Source organism: Notolabrus celidotus, chromosome 23 (assembly GCF_009762535.1).
Source record: "Notolabrus celidotus isolate fNotCel1 chromosome 23, fNotCel1.pri, whole genome shotgun sequence".
Taxonomy (NCBI): Eukaryota; Metazoa; Chordata; class Actinopteri; order Labriformes; family Labridae; genus Notolabrus; species Notolabrus celidotus.
The window spans coordinates 16,495,442-16,507,809 of record NC_048294.1 but is presented as its reverse complement, the minus strand read 5'-3'; the positions used below and the strand labels follow the sequence as shown (position 1 = coordinate 16,507,809).

Here is a 12,368-nt window from a genome sequence, read left to right as displayed (position 1 = left end):
CATGTGTGCGAACAAACAGTAGGCTATGTATCCATTTTCTTTCTTTTTATGGATGGATAATTTGTGCTTTAGATATTCTGTAAAAAGCTGCAACGAAATGATCTTATCCATAGACTGTAAATAAAAATCATTGTTGACAGTGAAAATATTTGTGATTCAGATTGGAGCTACACAAAAAATGAGTGGTCCCATCTTAAAGGCACTATGAGGAGTTTTTAAATGGCTGGGAAACAGACTGAAACTGATACTGATGCCTCTTTATGACCCTCAAAAACAAAAAACCCCATCCACAACAACACTGATACCTTCTCTGTTGTCATTTTTAAAGCCTGAAACCACTCTGAGGGGGAAGGTGTCAGAACAGATGATTGAAGTCTGGCATTAGAAACACCATTTTTGGCTGTTTTCATGGCAAATAATCACATTGTGTGATAGATCTAAAAGTTAAAAGACAGCAGGGTGAGGTTGTTATCTGAATACACTAATTTTGCATGTACAGAACAAGAGATAAGAGGAATCACTGTCCGCAAGGGGGCGTTAGAATCGATAAAAACCAAAAGTTCCTCACTGCAGCTTTAACAATGAATATTATGAAAATGAATATGCAGTAAAGTCAATATAATGTATATTATAACTGTCCAAAATTTTGAGTATGACTTTACATTTGGAACAGACATGTATGCTGACACAGTGTTATGCTGCCCTGCCCTCCTGTGCTCAGATCAGTGCTTGCTACGGTGGCCCTGAAGCGCAAATCACAACCAAGGGAGAAGTTCCCTCGGCTGGTGGTGAAGCTTTCAGCAGAGTGTCTGCTCCCTGGTGGCGGGCTGCAGTATAGGTCAAAAAATCTGTCTCCCCCATTCATTTGAATGGGGGAGCAGTCAAACTTTAAAAAATAAATACACGTCGTACGAATGTTTCTCATATCCGTATGCTGTGGTGATATGTAGTTAGTATTTGATTGTTTTGTGTTCAAGGCCTCTTTTTTCCTGAAAAGTTTCTTTTTCGTTAGTTATTAGAGTTTAAAAAACGGGGTTTTACTTCTGGGTTTCCTTTGATTCACAGCCGCCGTAGAGAGAAACTTCAAAGGACACACAGCGTCTTATGACGCTACGCTGTAGGGCGGAGCTCGTTACAGTGGCTTCACAGGCTCTGGCTGCACAATGGCTGTGCCCAGGAGCGGGATTTTATGGCTTCAGAACCGTACAACGGGAAGAGGCGGAGCAACGCTGTCCATTTTTATTTAAAGTCTATGATCACAACGGGAACTCAGAAAACACTATAGCAAATCAGAAAACACAGCGGCAATTCAGAAAACACAAAAGAAAAAAAAAAACTCAAAATCCTAGTGCATGTCTGTGCTCACACATTTTTCTGCTTGGCTATAAAATATAATATGTGATGTTTTTTCTCCAGTTAGCTTATTTACCGTCCAATTAAAAAATCAGAACAATTTGCAGGTATTTTCAGATATGGCACATAGGAATATACCTTTTCTACGTTTTACTTTTATAAAATATTTATCACTGTTACACTCACATCCTGGAAAGAAATACAATAAGTCAACCTTTAAAAACCCCGCTTAAGAATTTGATTGTTTTTTCTCTTTCATTTATCGTCAACAAAATGCAGAAAAAAGACCAAAATCAACCTGACCTGATAGTTTCTTACGGAAGAGGATTAGGGCCATTGAAAAAAAGAAAATGTAAGGTCACATTTTTTTTAAAAATTATTATTCTGAGAATAAAGTCTGAACTCTGAGATTAAAGTCAGAACTCTGAGATTAAAGTCAGAATTCTGAGAATAAAGTCAGAACTCTGAGATTAAAGTCAGAATTCTGACTTTTTTCTCAGAATAATAAGTAAAAAAAAAATTTTGACCTTAATTTTTTTTTTTTTGTTCAGTGGCCATAATCCTCTTCCGTATAATCCTCTTCCGTAGTTTCTACTTGAATACAAAGTGCACGTTTTTATTAAAAAGAAGTGACTATCTTAATGTATCCTTCCGCCTTGCCAAAGCGTTGTTAGAAAGCCTCATCACCGCGCCCGGTTGGCGCATGGATATTTTAATTAAACAGGTCGCAGGTGTGTTGTCAGCAGGTGTGTCACGGTGAGCCGGAGCTGGGTTTCTCACTGACTTTACTCTGAGAGGACTGGACAAGATGCCGCTGAAGAGGACGAGAAACGCAGGAAATGCCCAAAGTAAAGAACAGCTTAGCCGGGAGAAGCGACAGAGCAGACTGGCTCTATTTATTCAACAGTTTGAGAAAGAAGGTCTGGTTTTGAGAGCATGTTAAATGTCAAGTTTCCCATGACATGTCTTCTGTTGGATTAAAAGAAAGCCCAATGGTTTACCTTACAGCACAAGAGCGTTTGAACGAACGGGAGGCCAAAATGGAGAATATGTTGGCAACTGTGGACAAAGTATTTAAAGTGGAAGTGATGAAGATGCCACCTTCACTTCGAGACACACTCATAGGGGATTTAATAAGCGGTGAGATTCACTTAATTTATCCGTCGAATAGACCACAAATTCCCCAAACACACACCAAACTGATCACTTGTTTTCCTCTTATGTTAGAGGAGGAAATCTCTACTAGTGATGTGTCCATTGCAATGAAGGTGAGTGGAATCTTCTCTAAGGCCAGCTGCCATTTTGAGCTTTTTACCCACACTAAGAGGTATAATCCAACATTTTTCAGAGTGAGTACCTTGAGATGAACCAACCCCTCAGGAGGGTCCCAAGTAAAAGAGGTGAAATAACATCTTAAAACAACATTGTACTGCAGCGTTTCAAATTCTGCATCAACACTCACCCTCTGTGCTTTTATTTTGAAGCAAAATCAACTAATTCCCCACCTGTTCAACACACCCCAGCCCAGAGGACCTCATCTAAAACCTCAAAGGTAAGCAAAAAAATCAAATAAGCTCCTTACAGAGTTTATAAAACTGCTTCTGTATGTTCCTTAACTTATTTTTTGTAAGTAATATGCCAGGAAACTATATATATATATTTTTTTTTCCTATGATTTTAGGGAGGAAAGGGGACAAAACGGACCAGAACATTAGTTGGGAGCAACAGCACTGGAAATCTTGGGTAAGACTTGTCATAGTATTAACATTTAAATCATTAGGTAACCCAAATTACAGTCGATCTACACACCCCTGTTAAAATGCAAAGTTTTGTGATGTAAAAAAATGAGACCAAGATAAATCATGTCAGAACTTTTCCACCAAATAATGTGACCTATAACATGAACAATTCAACTGAAACAAAAATTCAAATGTTTTAGGGGAAGAATAAAAACAAAAAAACTAAAATAATGTGGTTGCATAAGTGTATACACCCTTTAACTAATAATACTTTGAAGCACCTTTTGGTTTTATTACAGCACTCAGGTTTTTTTTGTAGGAGTTTATTATCATGGCACACCTTGATGGCAATATTTGCCCATTCTTCTTTACAAAAAAGCTCCAAATCCATCAAACAGTGAGGGCATCTCCTGTGCACAGCCCTCTTCAGACCACCCAACAGATATTCAACTGGATTCAGGTCTGGGCTCTGGCTGGACCATTCCACAACTTTAATCTTCTTCTGGTGAAGCCATGCTTTTGTTGATTTGGATGTATGCTTTGGTTTTGTTGTCATGTTGAAAGGTGAAATTCCTTTTCATTGGCCTGGAGGTTAACTGACTGGTATTTGTAAGTGTTCATACTTCCCATCCACCTTGACTAAGGCCCTGGTTCTAGCTTAAGTAAAACACCCCTAAAGCATGATGCTGCCCCCAGCATGCTTCTCTGTGGGTCTGGTGTTCTTTATGTGATGTGCAGTGTTGTTTTTATGCCAGACACACCTTTTGGAATTATGGCCACAAAGTTCCGCCTTGGTTTCATCAGACCATAAAACATTTCCCACATGCTTTGGGGAGACTTCATCTATGTTTTTAAAACATGTTGCCGGGCTTGGATGTTTTTCTTCATTGGAAATGGCTTCCGTCTTGCCACCCTACCCATAGCCAAAACATTGAATACGAGCGATGTTTTCACATGTAGTACACAGCCAGTACTAGTCAGAAATCCCTGCAGCTCCTTTAATGTTGCTGTAGGCCTCTTGGAAGCATCCCTGACCAGTTTTCGTCTCGTCTTTTCATCAGTTTTGGAGGAATGTCCAGTTCTTGGTAATGTCACTGTTGTGCCATATTTTCTCCACTTGATGATGACTGTCTTCACTGTGGTCCATGGTATATCTAATGCCTTGGAACATTATTTGTATCCTTCTCCTGACTGATACCTTTCAACAATGAGATCCCTCTGATGCTTTGGCAGCTCTCTGTGGACCATGGCTTTTGCTGTAAGATGCAACTGAGGAGATGTCATGAAAATCCTCCTAGAACAGCTGATCTTTGCTGGGATTAATCAAAGTCACTTTAAATTATTACAGGTGTATACTGACTACTATTTGTCATGAGTTTGAATGTGATTGGTTAATTCTGAACACAGCCACATCCCCATTTATAAGAGGGTGTGTACACTTATGCAACCACATTATTTTAGTTTGTTAGTTTTTATTCTTCCCCCTAAAATATTTCAATTTTTGTTCCAGTTGAATTGTGCACGTTATAGGTCGCACTAAAGATGGAAAAAGTTCTGACATGATTTATCTTGGTCTCATTTCTTTACATCACAAAACCTTGCATTTTAACAAGGGTGTGTAGACTTTTGCTATCCAGGCCTGAACTGCTGAGGCCTGCTAGGACAAGCTTCAGGGTTGCATGCTATTCAGGAGCAGAGTAAGCTTCCTTCTGTTTAGGGATACATTCATCCTTCATGTCATCAGAAGCAGCTGGGTGATAAGCAAGACAGGGTAACTTTGGTAATCAAGGTCCTTCTTCCAGCTTCTCTTCATATCTGTATGTTTTGACAGACTTAGTGTCTCCAGGTTAGAACACTGTCCTTCTATGGATTGTTGTTAATCATTGTCAAGGTATGAGTATCCACCTTTAGTGTCATCTTTGGGGATAAATACCACGCCTGGGGGATGGTCTGACAGAACTGACTTGGCATTGTACTGCACTCTCCTGCCTGTGTATTGTTGTAATTTCTCTGCGATTGAGTGTTCATAAACATCAGATTCAGCGGAGTCTTCTGTGTCCTGAGTCAAGTTTATTAATGAATTCTACCAGTCATGACCATGATATGTTGCCATGTCAATATTTTCTCACACCTATAATGAATATCTTGCGATTTGCGTTTAAATGTTCTCCTTACAGGGGCTCCTCACTCGCTGCAAAAAGAACTCAAAGCCGCTTGACCAAGACCATTGATCAGACCATACCAACCAAACCCAAGCTCAGGTCTGTTTCTACTACATGTTGTGTTGTTGTTGCATTTTTATGGAAATGATACATGCCTGAAGATGTCTTTTCATTAAAGATATATTATTATTTTCCCAGGTCTGTCGTCTCAACTGGTGATCTGCACTGTTCAATGGCAGGCTCTGCTGCCCACATCACTGTAACCACAGCACTGGGACAGGTACTCGTGTTTATTTTGTAGCGCTTGAAGAAGTAATGCTGTATGTTTCTTTCATTAGGATCCTCCCCAAACCCAGCAAGACTATTTCCCTACCGGTATAACTTTGGTCTTGTTCCGGATCAGTCGGATGCCATAATCTTCATTAATGATTCTTTTTGGCTAGACTGTCAGCTTCTCAGAAGAGACCAAAGATGAGATAAACTTGGACTTGCTGGATGACGCAGCATGGTGTCAGATTCAGAAGCTTACGGTAACACTTAAGTTAATCTTTAAATGAGGATTTGTGCCATTTTTTGAAACAGTGCACTCAACTGTAATCTTTAGAAATGCATCCTCAATCATTTAAAACCTACCAACCAATAATGCGTCTCTTCAAAATGGATTTTCAGAGTCTGATGGCCTATCTGTCGAGGCGAAGTCGCTGCCAGCAATAACTGAAGAAACACTGGTAACCACTGTGACCAGGACTTAATGCCAGTGGAAGCTCATATTAAATCTATTTATGACTCGGGTTACTTATCAGATGTGCTTTTAAGAGTAACAGTTTTACTTTGGTTGTATGAAGAGTTTTAATAAAGCTTATTTGTATTCTATTTAGTTGTTAGTATGATTTGTTTACTCTGCTACATAAAGTGACATGTAATGAATATACTATCAATAGGAATATATGTGAGAGAAAAGAAAACCAATTGTCTGTCAGTCTGAATGTCAGTCTTATCATCCTGGACGTGATTTGAACCGTTGGTGAATTATTTTGCTCTCTATGTGGTGTCAAAAAAAGACCAAGGAATTCAGATGTAAAATTGCTTTCATGTTTATTTTGAGAGAAGTGATATCAAGCTTTGCCAGTACATGATTCTATTGTGAAATGATGCAGAGAGTTGACAGACCTCATATTTAAGATGTTATTGAAATGTTAATTTAAAAAGGCTTAAAATAGATATAAAAAAGAAGATTTGAAGAAAGTCAAAGCAGAAAGTAGCTTTAAAACTGAAAAATAAAAGCAGTAATAGCCCACTAGTGCTTTGATTGAAGTGACTGCATTTCCACTTCCATGGGCTCCTCTGGGTGTGTCTGAGCAGATAGAGAGCTGGCGGAAGTTGCTTCTGAAGCAGAAGCTGGTCTTTCACTCTGCTCTAGCTCCATACGTGGGTAGAAAGGACCAACCAGCCAGTTGAGCGGCGTGTTGTTGACCAGATAATCCATGACATTCTCCAGGGAGTCTTTCATTTGGCTGAGGTGGACTTTGCTGCTGGTCAGGATGCTGTCAGGGAGGTCTCCCAGCACCTTGGCTTTGCTGAAGTTGTTGTAGACGTGTGTAGCAGAGCGGCTGAGGGAGAGCGCCTCCTGCTGGATGTGGTTGGGGAGGCCCTGGAGTCCAGAGACGAGGACCTGACAGGTGGTCTGGAGTTGCTTGGTGAGGGAACGAGCCAATTCTAGGGTGCGAGACTCGATAGCCTAAAGGGAGGGGATGAAAGTTAGAGCTTGACATTCTTCAAAGTCTACTGTTGCCCAATTTTCACACACAAAAAAAAATCCCATTTTCCATTAAATGACTAATCTTATTGCATGTTTGAGTTGTGCACCTCCTTACCTCTGCCTCGTGACCATTGTCCTGGTTTGAACCATTGGACTTCCACCCCACCAGCGAGCTCAGCTTCTCATTTACCATCTGATTAGCCCCGCCAATGTTCTTTCTGCCATATTCAATCTAGAAAAACAAACATTTGATGTTCATAAGTGATCAAATAAATTCAGTTTTGTTCACAGGCTTTTGTTGGAACTTTTTTTAAAGAAAATGTATGTGTTTTTTTTATTTTTATAGTAAGCAGTTTGTTCTAAAAAAGTATAATTAATGACATACCAGGTATACAGTAGAGTTCAGCTCAAAAATGAATTTCCTGCTCCTCTCCTTGCCATCCTGGATTTTATTCAGGGCCCCATTGTAGGCCCGCTTCCTGAGCTTGGTGGAGAGGGAACCCAGCCGGACATAGTAACTCCTCTCTCTGTTGTCAAAGCCATGCACATTTTTTGCCTCCATTTCTGTCACAAGGGGAAAAAAGGAGGACAAACAACATATGAACACTCTGAGGTCTGTTTAGGATTTGCTGTCATAATTTTGCATGTTGAAGTTTCTACAAGCTTTAAAGCCATGAAGAATGTAATTAGGCACTGATAAGTCTTTCAAACAGATCCATTTAGATTAACAGGCTTGTTTGTTCAAACCATATTTTTCCATAAACAAAGACTCCTTTTATGATGAAAAAAAATAACAGCATTATCTGGTAAGTCCTTCCTCCGTGGAAACTGGACCAAATCCATTATCAACACATACTTCAGCAGCTTGGTAATGACTGACCCTTAATGCAGTTTGCTACAGAAAAACAAACTCAATCTAACTTGTCTTTTGTTTATGTATTTACACTCACCCAGCTCATCCTCTGTCTGAGGCAGGTACTGCTCCACCAGACTCTCAGAGGTGCTGAGGGCGGTGTCAACTCCACTGCTGACCAGCCGGGCCACTCTGCTTTCCAACACAGTGATCACACTTCCACTGACAACCGCTTTGGTCTTCTCCACTCCATCGTGCACCGCACCCCGAGTCTTCTCCACTGCACTGGTAAGAGTGTCTGAAACTGTGTCCTTAGCACCGGACACTTTGCCCGTCACAACATCTTTAGCGTTGGTGACCACATCCTTGGCACTGGAAACAACCTGAGGGAAATATAAACAAAATAAATAAATGAATAAAGGAAGTTTAAAGTTGAAGTAGAAGAAAACGCACTACCCCAGAAGTTATGACTGAATTCTTTGGGCGATGGATGAACCCACAGCAACTGTCAACACATTTTTATCACTCTCTCACACACTCATCCATGACATACCTGCTCAGATGGCTGATGAAGAATTGGCAAGGTTTTCTCAATCTTGTCCAAACCTATACAGGCCAAGTTATTGGCAATGGCAACTGTAGACAACAATAATTTAAAGTTAGTAAGAGGTAATATTACAAGCTAAAATAAAGATGCAATGAAATAATTTAACTGTAAAATATCAGATGTTGTATGTTCCAATAAATCAAAGATTATCTGCCAAGTTTTCTAAATAAACAGAAAAACTGGGTGAAAGATCAAGATGAGTAAGAGCCGGCCACCTGACTTGAACTTCCTGTTTCATGCTCTGAGTGACTCAGCTGGACAGCTCATAAATGTCCTCACAGTTTCAACTTGAAAAATTCTTTCTGATATGCTCTGAACTTTTGGTTTGACACAGTGAACATCAAACTAAAGGGTTCTTACTCTGAGGTTCAAGCTTGTAAATGATGGGTGAAGCTGTGGTGACGACCACAGAGGTGATGTTGCGCACGCCTTGTTCAGCAGCCTCACACACAGTCTTGAAGTATGGGTGGGTGTCTTTGGTGTTGCAGTACACACTGGACACCAGGCCATAGGTGGAGCAAACGAGTGGGAGGCTGCTCACCCTCTCCACCACATTCTGTAACAGAGAAAAGTGGGCTTATCGTACAATACATATTAATGACTTAGCTTTGTTGTTTCTGTTTTTTATTTACTGTATTCCAACTTTATTTAAATAGCACCTTCCATACATAAAAATATGCAGCCCAAAGTGCTTCACAGAATAACAGAGAGATAGAAAACAACAGCAATGGTAAAACTATAAATAAGATGATTATAAATAAAATACTTAAAAATAAAATAAAATCAATACAGTAAAATTAATAAAATAAGTAATAGTGGAAGAAAAGTTAAAAATAAGAGAGTGTTAACAAGATCAGATGAATTAAGGAATAAATAGATAAATAAATAATTAAATAAGATAAATATATGTTAAAGCAATGATTCAAATAATAATAAAAATAATAATGCAGTCCAGGGCTAAATTTAAATTTCTCCAAATTAAAAGCTAGATTTTCAAACTTTAAATTTAAAATGTATTCTTCAACGTGTCCCTTATTTCTGATTATTTAATTATTTTCCTAGTGTCGTTTCTTGGCATTTAAATATTACACAATCAGCTTCTAGTTTAACTAAAGATGCTGTTTTCTTTTTGTTAGTTAAATTATGATTAAAACAAGTTTGAAAAACCCTTATTTTAACTCTATAGAGCTGACTTACCTGATTTGAGATAACTGCAACTGCTGCCATATCTGCTGAATCGAAACCTACAAAGAAAAATCCCAACATCAATAAACCCACTCTCACAAAGTCCAAGAGGAGTTCTCAAAACTACATGTCTACTACTTCCGCAATACCTATAGCAGTTTGTAGTAACACAACTATAATAAAAGCTCAATTCACGTGGAAGAAATGTTTCTACGGCGAAAACTAACCCATAGTAGTCAAAAGTTTATTTGGAGAGACACAAGAAGAGACTCACCGATAATTGAGAGTGTCCGAGCTGTCAATGAACTGACTGATAATAAAACGTATGAGGCGACAGCAGCTGTATTTATGTGACGTAAATATCGCGAGATGTTACGCAGCACAATGATGTCAGGGACGTTTCTGGGGCAAAGGCAAAAGGGGTAAAAGTTTAGTCGGGGAATTCCTATCAAAGCAGCCGTCACGTGGACACAGTATTGCACACACCAGCAGTCTGATTTCTCAAGATTTCACAATTCAGATACGCTTGTGAAATGAGGATATTTTTTGTACATTCTTTTAGAGTGTCTGGTTTACAAAGGCCATAAGTATTGACAGTCATACGATAACTAAAGCTGAAAAGTCACCGGTTTGCCAAAATAGCTACTGAGCTGCTCCAACCTGCAGGGGGACCCAAAGGCCAAAGATAGTCTAGAGCTGCTACTTGACCTGCTTTCCTGCTTTTCCCTTTCCAGAAGTGGGAACAAGTAGCAAATACACTAGAGCAAAGCCTACATAGAGGGCTATTTTCAGTCTATGTTTGCTAAAGAGACAGAGAGGGGTAGTTTGAACACTTAGTTTAGATCAGGAGCATCAAACCCATTTCAGTTCAGGGGCCACATACAGCCCAAGTTGATCTGAAGTAGGCCGGGCCACTAAAATCATAACTTAATAACCCCATAAATAACGACAACTCCAAATGTTTCCCTTTGTTTTAGTGCAAAAAAGTACAAGTACATTCTGTAAATGTTCACATTTAATGAACTATCTTTCTACAAAAACAGCTGTTGAATTTTTTCACCATGACGAGTCTCATAGTGGGCTGAATATTTTATTCTTTAAGCCCTGAAACCTGCTGCGAACACACCAAACACACAGGTTATCCATTCACCTGACACAGTGTGTAATGTTTACATCAAAAGTAAACAGATAGATTATAATAATGAAGAAGGTAAAGTTGATTATTTTGGACCCCTCAGCGCCAGCAGGAGCCTGCTGGACAGTGTTGTATGTAGGGGTGTAGTACTAGTGCTAGTGTTAGTAGTTATTGGATCATCTTATAGTGCTCTAAAAAGTCTTTATGAGTCTCTACCATATTATGCAAACAGCAAGTCATCTATTTTCTCACCTTGAGAAAAAAAAGCACTGTTCAGGTGCGCTGTGTCAACACTATGATTTGATGCGACCCCCAGAGGACTAATTTGAAATAGTAGCTACTTTTATTGAAAAATTGCAGTTAATGTCTTCTCTGTAATTTTTTCACTTTGCAAAGTAATTCCGCGAGCCTAAATGGAACCTCTGGCAGGCTGGTTTTTGCCCACGGGCCGCATGTTTGACACCCCTGCACTAGAACAAAACCTACATGGAGGGCTATTTTCAGTCAATGTATGCTAAAGCAGGGGTTTCCAAAGTGTGGGTCCGTATCCGCTTGGGGGTCAAGAGACACAAATGGGGGGTCGTGAGATGTCTTCCAGAATATATATTTATTTTTTAATGATCTAAAAATAGTACATTTAACCCATTATAGTAAAAAATATCGACAAAAATAGTAGCTTAACTTGTAATACAAACATGAAAATAGAAAATGTAATGAGTTTTCTGCCTTTCTTTTTGCCAGATGACTCCTAAGTTTAGAGTTAGTGAAGAGATAGTTATCAAAAGCACCAGTAGCAGTAGGTTAATTCATAACGGCACAGGAAACACAGACCCATGCTCATATAGGTAGGCTAATTTTCTGCAGACCAGCTAAATGAAGGCACATTAAGTCACTTTGAGGGACAGCGGGGTCTATATTTTGGGGGTCACGGGCTGAAAAGTTTGGGAACCCCTGTGCCAAAGAGACAGAGAGATAAAGTTATTTATAGTTACATTTAAATACAACTTTATATTGATGCTACGTGGTCTCACTTCCCTCCCTGGCATTATCCATGAAAAACAATATATGCAACAAAGTCAGAAAGAAGAGTAGTTTAATAAGACTGATTATTTATCTTCATAGTTTAAAGAACAGTATGCGGCTGGTCATTTTCTGTTGGATATAAAAGTTGAAACAAACCCTACAGGTTCTGCAATTGATTTGTAGATTGTATAAATGTAACCATTAAATTCTGTTTTTGTTAGTTTAAAGAGCTAAGTATTTCATGGTTACTAATCTGGAGCTTTAAATGGCTAATTAAAGTGGTCTGAAGGCACATATTCATCATTTGAATGAAGTCAGTGTAGCTTTACTCGGTTAGGCTATTTTTAAAACACAGATGTCTTTTTTAAGTAAACACAAGAAATTTGACCCAACACTTGCTTAATACATTTCTGATTACTTTTTTAATGGCCTGAAAAGTACCGTATGCAAGAGGTTTACCCACACATCAACATGTCTGTATTTGCCAGTAGCTCATCAGAGCCACATGTGTGCCTCTGCTTCTAATTTGAGGGCGGTTCAATATATATTCAA

At 39.1% G+C, this 12,368-nt stretch overlaps 2 protein-coding genes across 2 annotated transcripts; one reads left to right on the top strand and one right to left on the bottom strand.

Moving 5' to 3' along the window:
* The first annotated feature begins 2,061 nt into the window (after positions 1-2,061).
* Positions 2,062-6,127, top strand: cdca9 (cell division cycle associated 9). The gene is made up of 10 exons (XM_034676702.1): positions 2,062-2,273; positions 2,362-2,493; positions 2,581-2,621; positions 2,702-2,753; positions 2,838-2,905; positions 3,035-3,096; positions 5,270-5,353; positions 5,453-5,534; positions 5,698-5,784; positions 5,924-6,127. The coding sequence occupies exons 1-10, from the start codon at positions 2,162-2,164 to the stop codon at positions 5,966-5,968; spliced, it is 765 nt and encodes a 254-aa protein (XP_034532593.1). The 5' UTR covers positions 2,062-2,161; the 3' UTR covers positions 5,969-6,127.
* A 205-nt stretch (positions 6,128-6,332) lies between these two features.
* plin2 (perilipin 2) lies at positions 6,333-10,023 on the bottom strand. The gene is made up of 8 exons (XM_034676701.1): positions 9,933-10,023; positions 9,671-9,717; positions 8,834-9,029; positions 8,420-8,502; positions 7,964-8,249; positions 7,399-7,577; positions 7,129-7,245; positions 6,333-6,992 (listed from the first exon to the last, which is right to left on the bottom strand). Exons 2-8 carry the CDS (start codon positions 9,698-9,700, stop codon positions 6,552-6,554), a joined length of 1,332 nt encoding a protein of 443 aa, XP_034532592.1. The 5' UTR covers positions 9,701-9,717; positions 9,933-10,023; the 3' UTR covers positions 6,333-6,551.
* Positions 10,024-12,368: the final 2,345 nt, after the last annotated feature.